Source organism: Salmo trutta, chromosome 15 (assembly GCF_901001165.1).
Source record: "Salmo trutta chromosome 15, fSalTru1.1, whole genome shotgun sequence".
In the NCBI taxonomy this organism is placed as follows: domain Eukaryota; kingdom Metazoa; phylum Chordata; class Actinopteri; order Salmoniformes; family Salmonidae; genus Salmo; species Salmo trutta.
The window spans coordinates 53,564,366-53,587,799 of NC_042971.1; the positions used below are offsets into that span (position 1 = coordinate 53,564,366).

Below are 23,434 nucleotides of genomic sequence, written 5' to 3' on the forward strand. Positions count from 1 at the left end.
GCCCAGCCAATCAGAATGAGTTTGGACGATCCCGCAGCTGTAGAAACCAGATGTGTAGGTTCTTGGCTGGCATGTTTACACGTGGTCTGCGGTTGTGTGGCTGGTTGGAGTTACTGCCAAATTCTCAAACAATGATGGAGGCGGCTTCTGGTAGAGAAATGAACATGACATTTTCTGGCTTTAGGGCTCCAGAGTGGCGCAGCGGTCTAAGGCACTGCATCTCCGTGCTATAGCTGTCACTACAGACCCTGGTTTGATTCTGTATCACAACCAGCTGTGATTGGGAGTCCCATAGTGCGATTGTCCCAGTGTTGTTTGGGTTTAGGCCGTCATTGTAAATAAGAATTTGTTCTTAACTGACTTGCCTTCTTAAATTAATAAAAACAGCTCTGGTGGACATTCCTGCAGTCAGCATGCCAATTACACGCTCCCTCAACTTGAGACATCTGTGGCATGGTGTTGTTTTAGTGTCCTTTTATTGTCCCTAGCACAAGGTGCACCTGTTTAATGATCATGCTATTAAATCGGTTTCTTGATATGCCACACCTGTCAGGTGGATGGAATATCTTGGTAAAGGAGAAATTCTTATTAACAGGGATGTAAACAAATTTGTGCCCAAAATTGGAGAGAAATAACCTTTGTGTACTTATGGAAAATTTCAGAGATCTTTTATTTCAGCTCATGAAACATGGGACCAGCACTTTACATGTCGCGTTTATATTTTTGACAACATTTACTCTACTACATTCCCAAAGAAAATAAGTACTTTTTACACCCAAACATTTTCCTGACATCCAAAAGTGCTTGCTACATTTCGAATGCTTAGCAGGACAGGAAAATGTCCGATTCAGTCACTTATCAAGAGGACACGTGATCCTTAGTGCCTCTGATCTGAGGACTCACTAAAGAAAAATGCTTTGTTTGTAAATTATGTCTGAGTGTTGGAGTGTGCCCCTAGCTAACTGTAAAGTATTATTATTTTAAATCATGCTGTCTGGTTTCATATAAGGAATTTGAAATTATGTATTGCATTTCCTTTTACTTTTGATACTTAAGTATATGTAAAACCAAATACTTTATTTGACTCAAGTAGTATTTTACTGTGTTACTTTAAGTTTTGAGTAATTTTCTATTAAGGTATATTTACTTTTACTCAAGTATGACATTGTGTACTTTCTCCACCACTGTTCCTTTAAATTAAGACCGAGACAATCAGGTTAGTGAAGTTCCTTACTAATTAGTGACCTTAATTTATCAATGAAGTACAGGAGAGGAGCGAAAACCTGCAGACACTCGGCCCTCCGTGGTGTTCCTAGTTTTTGGTATACTGTAGTCAATAACATGTAATAACACATTTAAAATTTGTGAAATTAGCCTCTATATTCTTCAATCCAAGATATGTTAAGTGTTTATTTAAGTAGTGAACTGCCCACCCTTTTTATGTGCCACGGGACAGTTGTTTCATTACAATGTAACATATTGAGCGACATGCCTTCATGATCCTTTCCCATCTAAACACACCCTCTCCTAACGTCACATGGTTCGGGGCTTGAGTTACGCCAGCACAACACGACAGCAGCTGGCAGCAATAATGGCTAGAATTGTGTGAAAATAAGAGTCCTCTACTTCGAGAGACACTGTCCGACACACCCCATTCATGGGCCCACACTTTTTATGTTGGTGAAAATGATTAAGATGTAGAATAATGATGAAGAGAAAAACGTAAATAAAGGCAAGGATGAGGGATGTTGAAGAAGAATGACAAAAGGGTGGATGAATACGAAGAAAATGTTTTACTGTGTAGAGCACTTTTATTTGTATGGCTCCTTGCCTTTTTGCTGCTAGGTTCACATAGACTCCAGTCAGAGTACACTGTATTCTGTACCTAATGAAATTACAGATGGGACAAGCAAAGGGGACAATAGAAAAAATATAATAACGTTAAGCAATGCATCTTCAATGAAGACAAATTCAAAAGGAACATATTGTGATATGGGATTATTTTTTGTTACTCCTGTGGAATAATGGAATTTCGTTTTTTATAAATTTATGGTGATATGGAGTAAAAGTCCGCCATATTCACTCACCACACCCGGAGTTCAACTATTGGAGGTAAAGATTTGCTTTTCTGTTTACATGTTGGTATTTCATTATTCATTCGCCCAACGGATTGGCTCCTATTGCATTTCGTAATGGGACCGTAGTTTACATAAATATAAAATAACAAAGTGGTCTATTTATGTTTCTGACAAAGGTTCAATCAGTTTCTGGGAATTGTATTCGCATTATTACGCTTGGCTTTTACTGTGGACTCTAGAGCGTAGGCTATGCATGGCACTGTAGATAGAAAATTCAGCCAGTGCTGAGGGAGGACATTTTTTTTAGTTAAATATAACAATTTATTTAACAAAGTGACAAAATGTTTTTCGCCTTAACAATTTTTTAAATATTTTTTTGTTGTTGTTGATTTTTTTTATTTCACTTTGGAATATAGGCCTACCTCCTCGACCCAAAAGTAAGTGTTATCAAGAGAGTCATGACTTTGGGCTCCGTAGGGGCCTGTTGCCTCAGCGAAGAGGGAAAGGAGGCTCGACGGATCAACGACGAGATCGAAAGACAGCTTCGCCGGGACAAGAAAGACTCGCGCCGCGAGTTTAAGCTGTTGCTTCTCGGTAAACCAACGATCACAGTTCTAATTACCACTCAAAGCACTGATATGACATTGTATCATTATTTGAAACATGTTCATTGTATCACTGACTCTATTAGTGTACATTGTATCTGTTATTTAAATGCACATGCCTATTTAAAAAAAACAACATTGCCTGGCAATTTGAATTTATTTGAGATATTGCCAAGAAAACAATGTTTCAGAGGCTTGTGGGAGGAGCTGTAGGAGGAGGGGCTCATTGTAATGGCTGGAATGGAATATTTGGAAAGTTATCAAACACATCAGACATATGGAAACCACATGTTTGACTAATTTCCATTGATTCCATTCCAGCCATTACAATGAGCCTGTCCTCATGTAGCTCCTCCCACAAGGCTAATCTGTTATGTGGTCTATTTTGTGTTGTATCTGTCACAGGAAAATATTTCTGAACTCCGAACCTAAATGGACAGTGATCCATGACAATAATTGATTGATTTCCAAGAAATGTGGCCACTATGCAATTAAACAACCCAACGTTTACAGTAGCAATGGTAACCCTTCCTTAGTCACCTAACAAACTACATGAGCCTGGTTGCTGTCAACATTTTTTCCTTGAGTTATAACTTATTTTGCTCCCAGCAGGGTGACAGTTGTGAGCTGGATGTGTGAACTTAATAAATGATTCTACGTATTTAAGTTATATAAACATCACAGAGTACCAAAGACATTGCACTACAATAAACTGTTGTATCAACATTGGGTTACTCAGCAATAGTTTAATCTACACTTTGCGTGTTCATCAAATTGATAATATAAAAATGACACTCTATTATAAGCCTAAAATGTGCATTGGCTTTCATCAGCAGTGGCAGGCTACTGTGTGGGTAATTTAAAAGTCAAACAGAGTTCATCTCTGAGCTTTTTCTTCCCAGGGACTGGTGAGAGTGGGAAGAGCACCTTCATCAAGCAGATGAGGATCATCCATGGGACGGGCTACTCCGAGGAGGACAAGCGAGGCTTCACCAAGCTGGTGTACCAGAACATCTTCACTGCCATGCAGTCCATGATCCACGCTATGGAGACCCTTCAGATCCCTTACAAGTGTGAAGACAACCAGGTGACCCTTCTGTTGTTCCATTTATACCAACTTTGCCAGTTTTTTTGCCAACATTTTGTGTTGGCACACACACATTTCTTTTTTTTTGCACCATAATTTTCTTTTATATACTTGAGTTTTTCCAGGCCTTGACACCACTCTGGAAACACTCTGGGCTTTAGTTATAGCCTCTAGGCTAAAAGCTTTTCATTGTCAGAAAAACCTCCGGACCTGGCTAGGCCCATGTTTGTACAGACCTTTTATTTGTTTCTACAGTCTCTGAGGCTCAGTGAGGATTGTAGTAAAGGATCAGGTGATGTCGTTATGATATCTGTAACTTTGTTTACTTTCTGCCTAGTTGGTGATGTCATTAGTTACTGAGCAGGATGACAGACTGAAGGTCTTGTAAAAGGTACACATGTGGTTGACTGTTGGCACACACGTAAAGTAGGGCAACTCCTGGGACCAATATGCCACAAGAGAGACAAAATGACGTTGCTTAATCATGTAGCTCTCTATCCATTACCTTAAAGACACCATATGAGGCCTAGTAATCATACAAATTCACTACCTCCCAGCTATGTGCTAACTGCCACGCACTAACACCCATTTAAATTCTAGATCGGTCTGAGGCCAAGCTGACACAATCCTTTGGCTTCCATTTACAACAAACATGATCACTCAGACAAATGCCTCTTTAGTTCTCTCATGTAATGATCTCTTTCCCCTTCTCTTTCTCTCTCCTATTTCAGGGCCATGCAAATATTGTCATTGAAGTGGACGTGGAGAAGGTCACAATGTTTACAAATCCGTACGTTGACGCCATTAAGAGTCTATGGAATGATCCTGGGATCCAGGAATGCTACGATCGGAAGAGGGAATACCAGCTCTCAGACTCTGCCAAATAGTGAGTAAACCAATACCAAACCTCGAGTTTAGACTGCCAAATAGTGAGTGGACACAGAGACCAGTGACTACTCCCCACACTCTTCCCAAATAGTTTCCACTGTGTCCAATACCAGTTCCATCTCAGGCATAAAAGGCTGTGCAGATTCAGGTAAACAATAACGCGATCCAATGGCCAGATTGATTGCTATTGTGATAGTCAGGTGAAAGATCTGTATCTTATGACTTCTGTGTTTTTCTGAGAAGTGATCTAATGAGTAACAGAACTGTTAACACGATAATAATAATAATAAATAACCCCATTTCTCTCATGCCCTTTCAGCTACTTGAATGCACTGGACCGTATAGCTGAGTCATCTTATGTGCCGACCCAGCAAGACGTGCTCAGGGTCAGGGTCCCTACCACAGGCATCATAGAGTACCCCTTTGACCTCCAGAGTGTGGTCTTCAGGTAAACATCCACATATTCTATCCCTGTCTGCTGAACACAATTGATCAAGATTATCCTAGAAAAGTAACTGGTATTAAAAAACTCCATTTTGAATTATTCAAATACAAATTGATGTTTCTCCATCTCCTTGCTTTTCTGTACAGTACATATTGATGTTAATGTAATAACTCATCATAACCCATAAGAGCTCTGTGTTCTCTATACCTGCCTGTTGAGAGTTGCCCCTAAACCTCATGGTGCTGTGCTGCTGTTCTCAGAATGGTGGATGTGGGTGGCCAGAGGTCCGAGAGGCGGAAATGGATCCACTGCTTTGAGAATGTCACCTCCATCATGTTCCTGGTGGCTCTCAGTGAATATGACCAGGTCCTGGTAGAGTCTGACAATGAGGTAAGTTTGTTCATTGCGCTTTCAACAGTCCAAAGCATGATGGTGCTCTTAGAGGACATGGTGCTCTTAAAATCCACGGCAGCCACATTGGCGCCTCCTGGACAATACTGACCAATGACAATCCGCTAAATATTGACATTTCTAAACCGAGCTACCTAACTGAGCTGCTTGAACTTATGAATGGATTGATTGAATGCTTAGAGGCAGAGATACATGGCATTGTACTAGAAAGTTGGCCAAACTCTCTCCCTCTTGCTATCTCTTTATGATTGGATCTCTGCTAGTGGAGTAGAGGATCCACGAGAGAGATAATCACCTAGTCAGTCCGAACACAGAGGCACATTGTTCCAGCGCTAAATCAGCCCAAACCAGTTATGCGTTGAATCAGCCCAAACCAGTTATGTGAAGATGACCCAGATTTTCCCGGAGCCCAACGTCTGTCTGCCTCAGCTGATATCCATTCACACTCCGTCATAGGGTTGGAGTTTAGCCAACCCCTCTGATTATTGTTGTATGACAACTCCTATAGTCATAGGAGTTGGCTAAATGCACGTACAGATCTGGGACCAGGCTACATGTTCTCAGAGAAAAAGGAGAATACCCCACACACTGTTTGAATGCTCCCAAAGTTTTAATAGGAACACTCACGTTTGTTTTGTAACGCGCATGCTACATTTGAACTGGACTTTGACCAGCTCAGGGGTTGTGCTTAGTGTTCACCTGCAGGGGGAGCCCTTCAGTCACTGTAATGATTCTTGGAACAAACACAAGGGCTGTTTTTTTGTACAGTATTTGCATCTTGTACAATCACTGCAAAGTAATCGTCCACACTGACTGTGTAGAACACTGGATCCAGCAGCACAGTGACAGTCAGCAACACTCTGGGTAACATGAAAACAGCCTAACCAGCTCTGCTAGGGCGAGTAAAATGGTCAGAGTGAGGTGTTCTCTCATTTGTGTCTGGAAGTAGCTAGTAAGCTAGCCAACATTAGCCAGTTAGCTTGGATGCTTGACTGCTGTTGTGAGGTCAGAATATGGAGCCAGATATCTGCCAAAAGGTTGAACGTACGTATCGTTAGGATTGTAAGAAAAGCCATGCGTGAAAAATGAAACGTAAACGTTAAAATAGATCTGTAAACGTGTTACGACTATGAATTAACATTTACACGTTCAATTCTTACTTTATGTCTCCCTTTACTCGGTTACAAATCTTTTTTATGGGTACAAACTTTTGTCAGTAATGTGGCATCTGCAAAGGACATGAACCGAATGTAGCTAGTCAATCAAGCAACTTTAGCCCAGACGTTAGGGTTTGCAGCTTCTGGTTTCATTTCCAAAATAAAAGTCTAGAGCTTGTTTTAGAACTGCATTCAATAACAACGTTATATCAGTATATGGTGTAGTATAGGCTTGGGCCTTCAGCAAATGACTTGTGATGAAGACACAGAAGAGCCTTGTCTAGAATAACCGCCTGAGCTGCAAAATAGAAAGTATATATGATTTATGCTAGGCCTATTCCACTATATAAATATGCCATGCTGTTGTGTGTTATTTAATGGCCCTATAATTGCATAATTTATTTTTATAGCCCCGTGGGGATATTGTGGTGATCATGTAACCTAATGAATCACACTTTTTCCAGTATTTGGGAGCACGGACAGTTGGCCTTATATTAGGCATTTTGACTGTTGTATTTGTGAATTCCACTCTGCATGTCGGCTTGTTATAGCCATTTGCATTGCACAACCCCATCACACAGAGGTTATATCCATATCAATAAATAAAGTATTGGCTTTAATAACCTGTCCTGAGCGAAATAGCCAAGGAGTCCCAAATGGTCAAGACTTTCTATAGCCTATTCTTATTGCCAGATCTGTTTTCCCCATCAGCCACTGCACGTGCTTCTTCAACTATTTTGTTGAAAATGTATTTAGAGGCTATATTTAGAGGCCTGTGAGCTAGGGTCTCTTTTTAAGGGGAGTGTTATAATATAAACAGTTATAAAACACAAATAGAGTTCTAACATTATTCCGCAAGAGACCAGTACCCAAAATGATAGCTTAAATTGCAATGCCTACAAGTTGAATGCCTATTATTTTTTTTTGGATATGCCTAAATTAAACATTTAATTATTAAAGTGATTGGGTAAAGAACTTTGGAGAATTTAGATAATTTTGAATACACATGGATTTCAATAAACAAACGGAAAAGACTGTTCTATTCTCTTTGATTTAGTTCCTATTGCAACTCAGACAAATTACTGAATGGATGACATACTGACTGACTGAACTGAATGAAGGATGAATTAAATGTTAAAATATGTTGGAATAACGAGTGTCACCCATCATGCATGCTCTGCAATTTATTTGGCTAGTAGGCAAATAGGCCTGCATTAGGGTATAATGACTCTATGGCTGAATGCCTCCAGAAGGGCATCTTCTGAGGCTGAGCGGTGCTTTTCTGAAGGCGCGTGGTGCTGCATGGAGATCACAAGCTCTTCAACTGGGCAGCAGTGTTGTGATGGAGGGAATAGCCTATAAGGAGACTACCTAAAACCATTGCAACAGAGTTATTGTAAAGTGTGGGAATAAGCTTATGCCAAATTTAGCCTACGTTTAACCTCTCCCTTGTTCATTTCAAAGTACATACAGTGCATTCGGGAAGTATTCAGACCCCTTCACTTTTTCCACATTTTGTTACGTTACAGCCTTATTCTAAAATGGCTAATACCATCCCTACGTGAAGCATGGTGCTGGCAGCATCATGCTGTGGGGATGTTTTTCAGTGGCAGGGACTGGGAGACTAGTCAGGATCAAGGGAAAGATGAACGGAGAAAAGTACAGAGAGATCCTTGATGAAAACCAGCTCCGGAGCGCTCAGGACCTCAGACTGGAGTGAAGGTTCACCTTCCAACAGGACAACGACCCTAAGCACATAACCAAGACAACGCAGGAGTGGCTTTGGGACAAGTCTCTGAATGTCCTTGAGTGGCCCAGCCAAAGCCCGGACTTGAACCCGATCAAACATCTCTGGAGAGACCTGAAAATAGCTGTGCAACGACGCTCCCCATCCAACCTGACAGAGCTTGAGAGGATCTGCAGAGGAGAATGGGAGAAACTCCCCAAATAAAAAAAATTAAGGGGAACTGTATGTTCATGACCTGAGTCATATAAATCAGGTCCAATTATTTTAAATGTATATTAATCCCTCCTACAGAATATGCTTTAGCAAGATTTTAGTTGCAAAAACTCCAGTGGTCATACATAATTCATAGATTCACCAAGCATCTATTCTTGTTCTATGTTTCATTATTCCTGGTAGATACTACTGGTTATGATTGCAGACAGAGCACAGAGAATGGGATGGTGCAATATTGAATTAGTCATATTTTTATAAGGTGTATGCATGGGGATGTCCACGTCACCCAGAGATATGCCCATGCTATAGAGATACACGTAGCAGACTGAAACTTTACTGTTGTAGGCATAATACAGCTAGTATTATCTAGACTCACGCTGGCAAACAAATCCATTACATTACCTACCTAAATGTGAAGTAAACTCAACTGAGGAGTTATAGAGTATGGAGACTTTTAACTTGAAAACGTGCAGAATACGTCTTTCCGGTCGCCCTGCCTTCCATTGTTTTTATACTGTGTTATGCTTGTTTGGGTAGCACTTCTCACAGGCTGTTTGGTGTACGTTTTTTTTGTTGGTGAGATGAAATTGCCAAAACTCTGAAAGGTATTATTGTATGTCAGAATTGCAACACAAGATCTGTTCAAAAAATGTTTTTTAGGGGGTTGATCAGCTTCAATATTTGAATTTATTATGGATCCCCATTAGCTGCTGCCAAGGCAGCTCTTCCTTGGGTCATAGCAAAATGAAGGCAGTTTATACGATTTTAAAAACATTACAATACATTCACAGACTGTGTGCTCTCAGGCCCCTACTTCACCACTACCACATATATACAGTACAAAATCCATGTATAGTGAGTATGTTATCGTGTGTGTATGTGACACGGCCGTCGTAGTGAGTAGACCAAAATGCAGCGGGTACGTGAATGCTCATAATACTTTTATTAGAACATTACACAAAACAAGAAAACGAACGACAGTTAAACAGTATTGCAGGCTAACCATAGCAGTGCAAAAACAACTTCCCACAAAAGACTGGTGGAAAAAGGGCTACCTAAGTATGGCTCCCAATCAATGTAAAATCAGCAACAACGATGTACAGCTGTACCTGATTGAGAGCCATACCAGGCCAACACAAAGAAGTACACAACATAGAAAGAACATAGAAATACAAAACATAGAACAATACCCAAAAACCCCCGACAACACAAAACAAACACACCCCTGCCACGCCCTGACCAAACTACAATAACAAATAACCCCTTATACTGGTCAGGACATGACGGTACCCCCCCCCCCCCCAAAGGTGCAGACCCCGTATGCACCTGAAACAAAAACGAAACAAATCCCCAAAACTACAGGGGAGGGAAGGGAGGGTGGCCACCGTCACCGAACAGTTCTTGTGCAACACCCCCCACTCCCCAATCCTCCTACCACGGAGGTGGCTCAGGCTCCAGCCTTAGTCCCCAACCTAACCTGTCCACCCCCGCTGAAGGCTCAGGGCTAAAGCGCATCGCTGGAAACCTCGAGCTGATGCGCATCGCTGGAGACCTCGGGCTGATGCGCGACACTGGAGACCTCGAGCTGAAGCGCGACTCTGGAAGCTCCGGACTGGAGGGCGACTCTGGTTGCGCCGGTTCCGGACTGGAGGGCGACTCTGGCTGCGCCGGTTCCGGACTGGAGGGCGACTCTGGCTGCGCCGGTTCCGGACTGAAGGGCGACTCTGGCTGCGCCGGTTCCGGACTGTGGGCCGTCTCTGTCGGCTCCGAACTGTGGGTCGTCTCTGCCGGCTCCGGACTGTGGGCCGTCTTTGCAGGCTCCGGACTGTAGGATGTCGCCGGAAGCTCTAGACGGGGCACTGTCGCCGGAAGCTCTAGACGGGGCACTGTCGCCGGAAGCTCTAGACGGGGCACTGTCGCCGGAAGCTCTAGACGGGGAACTGTCGCCGGAAGCTCTGGACAGGGTACTGTTGTCGGGAGCTCTGGACTGGAGCTGCGCACTGAAGGCCTGATGCGTGGGGCTGGCTTAGGAGGCGCCAGACTATTTTCACGCACCACAGGGCTAGCGCAAGGAGCAGGAGCAGGACGAACTGGACTGGGCTGACGCACTGGAGGCCTGGTGCGTGGGGCTGGTACTGGAGGTACCAGACTGAAGACACGCACCCCAAGGCTAGTGCGAGGAGCAGAAACAGGACGTACTGGACTGGGCTGAGTCACTGGAGGCCTGGTGCGTGGTGCTGGCTTTGGAGGCGCCAGACTGGAGACACGCACCTCAGGGCTAGTGCGGGGAGTGGGAACAGGATACACTGGGCCGTGGAGGCGCACTGGCGGTCTCGAGCGCAGGACTGGCACCACCCCTACTGGCTGGGTGCCCGCTTCCCCCCGGAAAATGCGGGACGCTGGCACCGAGCACACCGGCCTGTGGATGCTCGGCCTCGACGCCGTACGCATCACCCCATAGCACGGGGGACTAGTTGTTCCCCTTGCTCTGCATGGGTAACGCTGCTTCGAGGGTGGGGTTTGTCGATGTGTTCCTGGTTCGAGCCCAGGTAGGAGCGAGGAGAGGGACAGAAGCTATACTGTTACACTGGCAATACTAAAGTGCCTATAAGAACATCCAATAGTCAAAGGTATATGAAATACAAATCGTATAGAGAGAAATAGTCCTATAATTCCTATAATAACTACAACCTAAAACTTCTTACCTGGGAATATTGAAGACTCATGTTAAAAGGAACCACCAGCTTTCATATGTTCTCATGTTCTGAGCAAGGAACTTAAACATTAGCTTTCTTACATGGCACATATTGCACTTTTACTTTCTTCTCCAACACTTTGTTTTTGCATTATTTAAACCAAATTGAACATGTTTCATTATTTATTTGAGGCTAAATTGATTTTATTGTTGTATTATATTAAGTTAAAATAAGTGTTCATTCAGTATTGTTGTACTTGTCATTATTACAAATACATTTTAAAAAATCGTCCGATTAATCGGTATCGGCTTTTTTGTTCCTTCAATTATCGGTTCTCTGCATTGAAAAATCATAATCGGTCGACCTCTACCAGGTGCTACAAAACTAGGGCCTGTAGGACCTGCCTTGTTGACAGTGCTGTCAAGAAGTTAGAGCAGCGCCTTATCATGGACATACTTCTCCGCATCTTAGCTACTGTTGTATCAATATGTTTTCACCATGACAGTTTACAATCCAGGGTAACTCCAAGCAGTTTAGTCACCTCAACTTGCTCAATTGCCACATTATTTATTACAAGATTTAGTTAAGGTTTCGTGAATGATTTGTTCCAAATACAATGCTTTTAGTTTTAGAAATATTTAGGACTAACTTATTCCTTGCCACCCACTCTGAAACTAACTGCAACTCTTTGTTAAGTGTAGCAGTAATTTCAGTCGCAGTAGTAGCTGACATGTATAGTGTTGAGTCATCCGCATACATAGACACTCTGGCTTTCCTCAAAGCCAGTGGCAATTCATTAGTAAAGATTGAAAAAAGTAATGGGCCTAGACAGCTGCCTTGGGGAATTCCAGATTCTACCTGGATTATGTTGGAGAGGCTTCCATTAAAGAACACCGTCTGTGTTCTGTTAGACAGTTCATTATTTTTCCAGGGTTGGTAACAGGCTGATTGGTCGGCTATTTGAGCCAGTAAAGGGGGCTTTAATGTTCTTAGGTAGTGGAATGACTTTTGCTTCCCTCCAAGCCTAGGGGCACAGACATTCTAGTAGGTTTAAATTGAAAATATAATATCAGTTAGTGTTGTTATGAATGAGCCATCTGATTCAATGAATGATGGAGCTGAGTTTGCCTTGTTTCCCAGATTTTAATTTAAGGTGCTCCAAAGCTTTTTACTATCATTCATCTTTGTTTCATAGTGTAGTTTCTTCTTTTTTTATTCAGTTTAGTCACATGATTTCTCAATTTGCAATAAGTTTGCCAATCGGTTGTGCAGCCAAACTTATTTCCCATTCCTTTTGCCTCATCCCTCTCAATCATAACTTTTTAAATTCCTCATCAATCCACGTGGATTTAACTGTTTTTACAGTCATTTTCTTAAAGGGTGCATGCTTATTAGTAACTGGAATAAGCAATTTCATAAATGTGTCAAGTACTGTGTCTGTTTGCTCCTCATTACACACCACGGACCAACATATATTCTTTACATCAATAACATAGGAATCACTACAAAACTTATTGTATGACCTCTTATACACTATATTAGGCCCATCCTTAGGAACTTTGGTTTTCCTAGATATGGCAACTATATTGTGATCACTATCCAATGGATCTGGGTACTGCTTTCAAGCAAATTCCTGCTGCATTAGTAAAGATGTGATCAGTACATGTTGATGATTTCATTCCTATGCTGTTTTTAAATACCCTGGTAGGTTGACTGATAACCTAAACCCGTTTTAAGCTTTTTCTTGAGTTGGCAGCTTGATGAAAGCTGGTCAATATATAAATCACCCAGAAAATATACCTCTCTGTTGATATCACATACAGTGGCAAGAAAAGGTATGTGAACCCTTAGGAATTACCTGGATTTCTGTATAAATTGGTCATGAACAATTTATACAGAAACAATATGAACAATAGACAAACACAAACAAAATTTCATATCTTTATTGAACACACCGTGTAAACATTCACAGTACAGGGTGGAAAAACTGTGATCCCTTGGATTTAATAACTGGTTGACCCTCCTTTGGCAGCAATAACCTCAACCAAACGTTTTCTGTAGTTGCGGATCAGACCTGCACAACAGTCAGGAGGAATTTTGGACCATTCCTCTTTACAAAACTGTTTCAGTTCAGCAATATTCTTGGGATGTCTGGTGTGAACCGCTCTCGAGGTCATGCCACAGCATCTCAATCGGGTTGAGGTCAGGACTCTGACTGGGCCTCTCCAGAAGGCGTATTTTCTTCTGTTGAAGCCATTCTGTTGTTGATTTACTACGGTGTTTTGGGTCATTGTCCAGTTGCATCACCCAACTTCTGTTGAGCTTCAATTGGTGGACAGATAGCCTTACATTCTCCTGCAAAATGTTTTGGAAACATGGGAATTCATTTTTCCGTCGATGAAAGCCAGTTGTCCAGACCCTGACGCAGCAAAGCAGCCCAAACCATGATGCTCCTGTCACAAGGGTCGTTGAAAGGGGACCAAGGCGCAATGTGTAAAGTGCTCATATTTCTTTTATTTATGATAACACTTCAACAAAGTAACAAAACAACAGTCAACAGTTCCATCAGGTACGTATACAAAACGGATAACAACTACCCACAACCCCCAAAGGAAAACAGGCTGCCTAAGTATGGCATCCAATCAGAGACAACGAAAGACACCTGCCTCTGAATGGAAACCATACCCGGCCAAAACCTGGAAAACAAAACATAGAAATAGAATACTAGAAAACCCCCACATATAAACAGAAAACCCAAAACCACCAAACCAACCACCTGTCACGCCCTGACCCTCTTACAAGGGTCAGGACGTGACAGCTCCATCCATCATACTTCACAGTTGGGATGAGATTTTGATGTTGGTGCGCCTTTTTTCTCCACACATAGTGTTGTGTGTTCCTTCCAAACAACTCAACTTTAGTTTAATCTGTCCACAGAATATTTTGCCAGTAGCGCTGTGGAACATCCAGGTGCTCTTTTGCGAACTTCAGACGTGCAGCAATGTGTTTTTGGAGAGCAGTGGCTTCTTCCATGTTGTCCTCCCATGAACACCATTATTGTTGACTGTTTTACGTATCGTATACTCGTCAACAGAGATGTTAGCATGTTCCAGAGATTTCTGTAAATCTTTAGCTGACACTCTAGGATTATTCTTAACCTCATTGAGCATTCACACTGTGCTCTTGCAGTCATCTTTGCAGGACGGCCACTCATAGGGAGAGTAGCAACAGTGCTGAACTTTCTCAATTTATAGCCAATTTGTCTTACCGTGGACTGATGAACATCAAGACTTTCCAGCTTTATGCAAGTCAACAATTCTTAATGTTAGATCTTCTGAGATCTCTTTTGTTCGAGGAATGGTTCACATCAGGCAATGCTTCATGTGAATAGCAAACTCACATTTTGTGAGTGTTTTTATTTTTTTGCAGGGCAGCTCTAACCAACATCTTAAATCTCATCTCATTGATTGGACTCCAGGTTAGCTGACATCTGACTTCAATTATCTTTTAGAGAAGTCATTAGCCTAGGGGTTTACATACTTTTTCCAACCTACACTGTGAGTATTTAAATTATGTATTCAATATAGACAAGGAAAATACAATAATTTGTGTGTTATTAGTTTAAGCACACTGTGTTTGTCTATCGTTGTGACTTAGAGGAAGATCAGTTCACATGTTTTTACCAATTTATGTGGAAATTCAGGTAATTCCAAAGGGTTCACATACTTTGTCTTGCAACTGTACATTATAAGGCTTTCACACATGCTATCCAGATACTGACTGTTAGCACTTGGTGGTCTATAGCAGCTTCCCACAAGAATGGGCTTTAGGTGAGGCATATGAACCTGTAGCCATATTACTTCCAATGGTAATTTACATGGTATCCTCTTTAAGCTTTACAGGAATGTGGTTCTGAATAAAAACCGCAACACCTCCACCATTGGCATTTGTCTTATCTGTAAATATTATAATCTTGTATTGCTTCCACTGTATCAAAGGTATTATCTACAGTTGAAGTCGGAAGTTTACATATACCTTAGCCAACTACATTTAAACTCAGTTTTTCACAATTCCTGACATTTAATCCCAGTAAAAATTTCCTGTCTTAGGTCAGTTAGGACCACCACTTTATTTTAAGAATGTGAAATGTCAGAATAATAGTAGAGAGAATGATTTATTTCAGCTTTAATTTCTTTCATCATTCACAGTGGGTCAGAAGTTTACATATACTCAATTAGGATTTGGTAGCATTGCCTTTAAATTGTTTAACTTGGGTCAAACGTTTCGGGTAGCCTTCCACAAGCTGCCCACAATAAGTTGGGTGAATTTTGGCCCATTCCTCCTGACAGAGCTTGTGTAACTGGCTCAGGTTTGCCTCCTTGCTCGGACACACTTTTTCAGTTCTGCCCACACATTTTCTATGGGATTGAGGTCAGGACTTTGTGATGGCCACTCCAATACCTTGACTTTGTTGTCCTTAAGCCATTTTGCCACAACTTTGGAAGTATGCTTGTGGTCATTGTCCATTTGGAAGGCCCATTTGCGACCAAGCTTTAACTTCCTGACTGATGTCTTGAGATGTTGCTTCAATATATCCACATAATTTTCCTTTCTCATGATGCCATCTATTTTGTGAAGTACACCAGTCCCTCCTGCAGCAAAGCACCCCCACAACATGATGCTGCCACCACCGTGCTTCACGGTTGGGATGGTGTTCTTCGGCTTGCAAGCCTCCTCCTTTTTCCTCCAAACATAACGATGGTCATTAAGGCCAAACAGTTCTATTTTTGTTTGATCAGACCAGAGGACATTTCTCCAAAAAGTACAATCTTTGTCCCCATGTGCAGTTGCAAAGCGTAGTCTGGCTTTTTTATGGCCGTTTTGGAGCAGTGGCTTCTTCCTTGCTGAGCGGCCTTTCAGGTTATGTTTTGTACCTGTTTCCTCCAGCATCTTCACAAGGTCCTTTCTGTTCTGGGATTGATTTGCACTTTTTGCACCAAAGTACGTTCCACAGGTACACCTCCAATTGACTGAAATTATGTGAATTAGCATATCAGAAGCTTCTAAAGCCATGACATCATTTTCTGGAATTTTCCAAGCTTTTTAAAAGCACAGTCAATTTAGTGTATGTAAACTTCTGACTCACTGGAATTGTGATACAGTGAATTATAAGTGAAATAATCTGTCTGTAAACAATTGTTGGAAAAATGACTTGTGTCATGCACAAAGTAGCTGTCCTAACCGACTTGCCAAAACTATAGTTTGTTAACAAGAAATTTGTGGAGTGGTTGAAAAACGAGTTTTAATGACACCACCCTAAGTCTATATATATACAGTGCCTTGCGAAAGTATTCGGCCCCCTTGAACTTTTTGACCTTTTGCCACATTTCAGGCTTCAAACATGAAGATATAAAACTGTAATTTTTTGTGAAGAATCAACAACAAGTGGGACACAATCATGAAGTGGAACGAAATTTATAGGATATTTCAAACTTTTTTAACAAATAAAAAACTGAAAAATTGGCCGTGCAAAAGATAATTTTTTTGCTAAAATAATTATTATATTATTGATCTATTGACTATGACTTTTCAGATCACCAAGTAGTGCTAAAATAGTGCAGTAGTGCAAAACCTAAAATGTTACTCTGTAATCGTAACATGGTTTTTGAATGTTCACATTGTTGGATTCGGCCTAAACTTTGACCATTGAGATGTTAAAGACATGATAGATCAGACACATAGTATATAAAGGAGTGAGATCTGTAGAAAGACAGAGTGGCTGTGGAATGTGCTGGGTGGACGGGAGAGAGTCACGGGAGTGCAATAGGTGATACAAGAGGACATCTGTGGATTAGGCGAAGGAGGGGTTGGGGTCAGGAGGTCAGGTCAGATCCCCTGAAGGGAGAAATAATGGTTTTAGTATCCTGTTACCCTCTTCCTGTTGAACCATAAGATGTAAGGATTGGAGAGAGAGGAGTGTCTAAAGTAGAGTATATATACTTGTGATGGTGAGAAATGTTTTTTTTGCTGTGTCGACCCTTTGGGAAGAATTACACTTGGTCAAGCTTCTCTAGTGTCTGTGAGTTATTTACTCTGAAAAATAAGAACCTAACAACAGATTCAATTTCACGCTTACGTTCATGTTTCAAGCGTAGCTTTTCTTACGATCCTAACAGTTTACGTATGGATTTTCTTAGGATCCTAACGATACGTACGTTCAACCTTTTGGTAGGAATCTGGATCCATATCAGAGGGGTTGGATCAACCCTACTCCTCAGCCAGAGCGGACTCCCCAAGAGTGAAACTCTGTGAATTTATGAATGGGCAATGACAAAGCTCTGAATTTACGAATGCCCAGAGCGCACTCTGAGCGCACTCTGGCACTCCAGATTGAATTTACGAACATGGGGTTAGAAAAAAAAGAAGGGCAAATACAGTTTGTCTCTTTAACATTGTGTTTTTTTTACTTTCCACAGAATCGAATGGAGGAAAGCAAAGCATTGTTCAGGACAATAATAACCTACCCGTGGTTTAAAGATTCCTCAATCATTCTATTCTTGAATAAGATTGACTTAATGCAGGAGAAAATCTTGTTCTCACATCTGGTGGATTACTTCCCTGAATATGATGGTAAGAACTCATTTTTTTCATGGATTTAATGAAAAAAAGACAAGAGCTCAATTTGCATGGACCAGCTAAATGTGATCATAAACTACCAATGCAAAATTGATTAGCATTCAGTTATCGTGTCAGAGCCGGCATTATGGGCAGGCCTTAGGGGGCCTGGCCCGCTATACCGTACCTCATTGCTCGTCCAAATAAAATATTGATATACTGATCATTTATTTGGCCGAGATGCGTGCCGAAAGACGCATCAATCTCAGCATCCGAGTGAGCAAATTGTTATTTTTTTATTTTTTTATTTCACCTTTATTTAACCAGGTAGGCTAGTTGAGAACAAGTTCTCAATTACAACGGCGACCTGGCCAAGATAAAGCACAGCAGTTCGACACATACAACAACACAGAGTTACACATGGAATAAACAAACATACAGTCAATAATACAGTAGAAAAAAGAAAAATCTATATACAGTGAGTGCAAATGAGGTGAGATAAGGGAGGTAAGGCAATAAATAGGCCATGGTAACGAAGTAATTACAATATAGCAATTAGACACTGGAATGGTAGATGTGCAGAAGATTAATGTGCAAGTAGAGATACTGGGGTGCAAAGGAGCAAGATAAATAAATAAATACAGTATTGGGATGAGGTAGTTGGATGGGCTGTTTACAGAGGCGCTATATACAGGTGCAGTGATCTGTGAGCTGCTCTGACAGCTGGTGCTTAAAGCTAGTGAGGGAGATATGGGTCTCCAGCTTCAGTGATTTTTGCAGTTCGTTCCAGTCATTGGCAGCAGAGAACTGGAAGGAAAGGCGGCCAAATAGCACCCCTCTGGCTCAGTATGTGAAGCCTAGTGGTTAAGAGCGTTTGACCAGAAACCAAAATGTTGCTGGTTCAAATCCCTGAACTGACTAAGTGAAAAATCTGCCAATGTGCCCTTGAGCAAGGCACTTAACCCTAATTGCATATTTACAGAAGGGGCTTTTCTGTCTACGATACAATGTGGTGCACACTGACGGACATAGGCCAATAGGATATGTGAGTGTCAGCTGCAGCTGGCTACTATTGGCACCAAAAGAGACCAGGGTGGGTGCTATCATAGTGACACTTTCCTGTAGGCTTCATAGGTCAGAATCATACTAGGCTAGGCTACTCCTTTATGAGGACATTTAGATATAAAATACTTTTTTATATATGTGTGTATTTAATACAGCTTAGAATAAGGCTGTAATGTAACAAAATGTGGAAAAAGTCAAGGGGTCTGAATACTTTCCGTATGCACATATATATATATATATATATATATATATTTATTTATTTAAAAAAATTCTGCTGCTGTCTGACCCCCAAAAAGTATGACATGCTACTCCTTCATGGGGGGGGGGTCAAGTGCAAGTTAATTTGTTACCGTGCATTCATAAAGTACACAGACCCCTTGACCAACAATGCAGATCAAAAAAGAGTTAAGAAAATATATATATTTACCAAATTAATATATATATGTGCATACAGTGCATTCGGAAAGTATTCAGACCCCTTGACTTTTTCCACATTTTGTTACATTACAGTGTTATTCTAAGCTGTATTAAATACACATTTTTCCTCGTCAATCTACACACAAAAACGCTATAATGACAAAGCGAAAACAGGTTTTCTGAACTTTTTGAAAACGTATTAAAAATAAAAAACAGAACTTGCCTAGTTATAGTATGATGTAGTTAAATAAAGGTTAAATAAAAAAATTCAGCCTCGTTATTTTATTGTTACTTTTTATTATTTTTTACTTTAGTTTATTTGGTAAATATTTTCTAACTCTTTCTTGAACTGCATTGTTGGTCAAGGGGTCTGTGTACTTTCTGAATGCACGGTGACAAATGAACCAGTACTTGCACTTGACCCCCCCCCCCCCCATGAAGGAGTAGCATGTCATACATTTTGGGGGTCAGACAGCGCCAGATACAGTACATTGGCTAGATCTAGTAAGACAGAGGTGTGCTGTTTCGCTCACTCAGATGCTTTCTCCAGTGAGATAGTTTCAGCCACTTGAGAAAGTTGGCGGGTGAACTGTTCAGATGCACTGTTCAGATGCTGGAATTATTTTGGACAAAAGTGCAAAGGTTACCTACTTTTTTAAGTGAATTGTTTGACAATCAGATGAAAACATCATGACTGGTTGTGTTCATGCCACATTACACGGTAATATATTTTTACAGTTAAATTACATGTCCTTACTATAAAACCCATTTAAAAACTGTGTGCTTGCGCCGGCCCTGTATCATATTACCGGTATACTTTATAGATAAAAACACCCTAAATAAACCATATAAATACAATGCACATCATAAATAAACTATTGTATGTATATGATGCAGCCGTCTAACACCATTTACAAGACCTTGCCTCTTATGGCCTGTAATCGATCCTTGGCGGTGCAATTTGTAACCTCTTGGTCCCTGTGGCCACCGAAGGCGATTCACAAGCAATCAATGTTCAAACCACACACACACAGTTCCAGTTAAGACAATCGGTGGGCAGTACACTTTCAAACACCCTCCCTCTCAGTCCTGCTGGGTCAATACCTTGTTCATTTAACCAGAAATGAAACAATATTTAATATATTGGTTTAGATTGATATAAGAGTTAAATTAACTGATGTGCCATTATTTCATGAATCATATAACTAATCATATCTCCTCTCAGGACCCCAGCGAGACCCACAGGCAGGAAGAGAATTTATCTTGAAGATGTTTGTGGACCTGAATCCAGATTGCGATAAAATCTACTCCCACTTCACCTGTGCCACTGACACAGAGAACATTCGATTTGTCTTTGCCGCCGTCAAGGACTTCATTCTGCAACTGAATCTGAAGGAGTACAACCTGGTTTAAAGGCTACAGCTGAATCTGAAGTAGTACAAGCTGGATTAAAGAATCCAGCTGAATTTTACGGAGTACAACCTGGTTTAAAGACTCCAGCCGACCGCAGTTAGACTCTTTAATGCAATGTGAAGAAGTACAACCTGGTTTAAAGATTCCAGCCCACCGCAGTTACAGACTTTAATGCAATCTGCTCCAAAAGCTGCAGCCAGAGACCAGGGCCTGGAGCCATAGTACAGATAGACTACAACCAGTATGTCTGGTTGTCTTTCACTACGGTGAAACCCTACAGAGAATTTACATAAATGACTGTATTATTTCAACTGTTCACCACTGCATTCTTTTTTTGTTTATGGGTATCTTTGATTTTGTTCACCAGGTGCATCGTGATGATGAATATTACTGTGCCTTTTTGAAGAGAGAGGATTCTGGTGTACATTGAGAGTTATTGAGAACTCTTTGTAAACCGTTTAAAACACATTATAACAGTGTAAACACACATTTCATCAGATGAGAGTTAAAAGTGCTTTGATGTGCCTGGTGTCACTCTGAGGACTGTTGACCGACGGCTCTCTTGTCAAAGAAAGTCTGGTGGACATTTAGATAACTGCTATGAATCACCTCACCTTACATCCTCCAGTGGGTCATAGTCACACTAGTGTTTCCCCTATATGCATTTAGCAGGGGTGCACCGCCACTACAAAAAAAACAAAAAATATAGTTGTATGCTCTCCCCACCTCCCGCAGAAGGACCCCATGAAGGCCCCAAACACTGCACAGTCTATAATGTGTTTTTTGTAATGAGAAGTGTATTAAATACATTGTTTACGTATTTAAAATGAGTAGTCATTCTCTGGGTCAGAGGATAGAAGAAACAGTCATAATCATCACCTAGAACACGTAAACTAGCAAACAGGTATTATTTGCACAATTGACACATTTTGTTGTTTTTCTATTGGTGTATAGCTAAGTGTTGCCAAATTAATATTACCTCTATTGACTGAACCCTCTACAGAAGGGTGAAATCTGACGCTGTACCATCAAATTTCAGCCAAAATGCATTTGACTATCAACACTTTTCAGTTGTGATACTGTACATGTCAGCTACCAGTGTTATAAAATAAGCATATTAGCTCCCACTAAATGGTGCATCTTGATACTGTTCCTCATCCAATGAGGGAATGTTATCACATTTATACAAGGTCTATCGTTGATCCATAACATCTGCCTTTTGACAGTCCTTTGTATTCTCAGTGGAGATGTACTGTATTGCTTTGGCACAGTTTCAGTTTAGGGAATTTAAACTTTAATGAGTATTATCGAATCACTCTCTGGTTTCAAGATTATTTGTGATAAGGGCTGAAAATGATTCCCCATATGTAGTATATGCTTCCTTGCACTTTGTAAATACAAACTGATACAGTGATTTTCTGTTTTAAGGTCCTGTAAAATGAAAAGTGTTGCAATTGTTACCTGCTGAATGAGAATGTTGGGTCCAATGACCTGCTTTGAACACAGGCATTCATTTCTTGAACTCATTTTTTGAATCATAAATATATGTAATTTGAGAGTAAAAATAAGTACTTACATTTTTATATAAATTAAAGAACTAATCAGAAGGTTTTCTGCACAAGGTTTTCGATTTGTGTCAATCTTCACACACCCTGACGTTATGTGCCATTTTAAAGTCTCGATTGAAAATAAAGCATATATATTTCACATTTATGTCAAATTATCTTCGGAGCTATTTTGTCCATGTTTTGAAATTAGGAGTGATGGAATAAATCATTCCAATTTATGGAACATCCTTCTCTGCACTTTTTTCAGCTACTGTGTATATTTGTGTGGCGATTACCATTAGAATCTATGGCATAGAGAACACCGTAGATGGTGTTGGAAGATTATGCTGCCACTCATTGTTTGTCATGGCATTTAATGTCTGTCTGCCTTTTCCTAGCCTTTTCAAATCATTTCAGTGATATCCATCTGGTCAAAGACAGACAGCATTGCTGCAGGGATGGATGTCCTGCTGCTGATTTAGAGCTGGATACTATTGGCACCAAAAGAGACCAAGGTGGGTGCTATCATAGTGACACTTTCCTGTAGGCTTCATAGGTCAGAATCATACTAGGCTAGGCTACTCCTTCATGAGGACATTTAGATAAAAAGAGCTACTTTATTGAGGAAAAATATACTTTCTATGCCTGTAATATGTGATTGTCCCACTTAGCTATCTTAAGATGAATGCACTAACTGAGTCACCCTGGATAAGAGTGTCTGCTAAATGACTAAAATGTAAAATATAATGAGGTCATTGTTGCATTGTTCAACTGGCAGGCACACTCCTTATTGTAAACCCAGTGGTAAACCTACTTGGTGACAGTTACCTTACCTGTAAAATGGAAAATAATTACAACCCAACTTGTGTGTGTGTTTGTGGGGGGGGGGGGGGGCTGAGTGTGGTTCCCACTCAGAGGTAGCTGTCTATCGTTGTCTCTGATTGGGGATCATATATAAGTTGTCATTTTCCTTTTGTGTTTTTGTGGGATCTTGTTTTCTGTTTAGTGTCCGTGCCTGACAGAACTGTGCGCTTTTGGTATTTTGTTTAA

At 40.9% G+C, this 23,434-nt stretch overlaps 1 protein-coding gene across 1 annotated transcript; it reads left to right on the top strand.

Moving 5' to 3' along the window:
* The first annotated feature begins 1,641 nt into the window (after positions 1 to 1,641).
* LOC115149346 (guanine nucleotide-binding protein G(q) subunit alpha) lies at positions 1,642 to 22,546 on the top strand. Its single transcript, XM_029692143.1, has 8 exons — positions 1,642 to 2,112; positions 2,495 to 2,672; positions 3,586 to 3,770; positions 4,502 to 4,656; positions 4,978 to 5,106; positions 5,364 to 5,493; positions 17,804 to 17,957; positions 20,650 to 22,546. The coding sequence occupies exons 1-8, from the start codon at positions 2,050 to 2,052 to the stop codon at positions 20,835 to 20,837; spliced, it is 1,182 nt and encodes a 393-aa protein (XP_029548003.1). The 5' UTR covers positions 1,642 to 2,049; the 3' UTR covers positions 20,838 to 22,546.
* Positions 22,547 to 23,434: the final 888 nt, after the last annotated feature.

What these genes read in the sequence shown, in the direction of transcription:
- LOC115149346 (XM_029692143.1), top strand. Translation starts at nt 2,050, where the DNA reads ATGGTGATATGGAGTAAAAGTCCGCCATATTCACTCACCACACCCGGA. An exon ending in CCGGAGTTCAACTATTGGAG is followed by an intron (nt 2,113 to 2,494) that starts GTAAAGATTTGC and finishes TTTGGAATATAG; the next exon opens with GCCTACCTCCTCGACCCAAA. An exon ending in CTCCAGAGTGTGGTCTTCAG is followed by an intron (nt 5,107 to 5,363) that starts GTAAACATCCAC and finishes TGCTGTTCTCAG; the next exon opens with AATGGTGGATGTGGGTGGCC.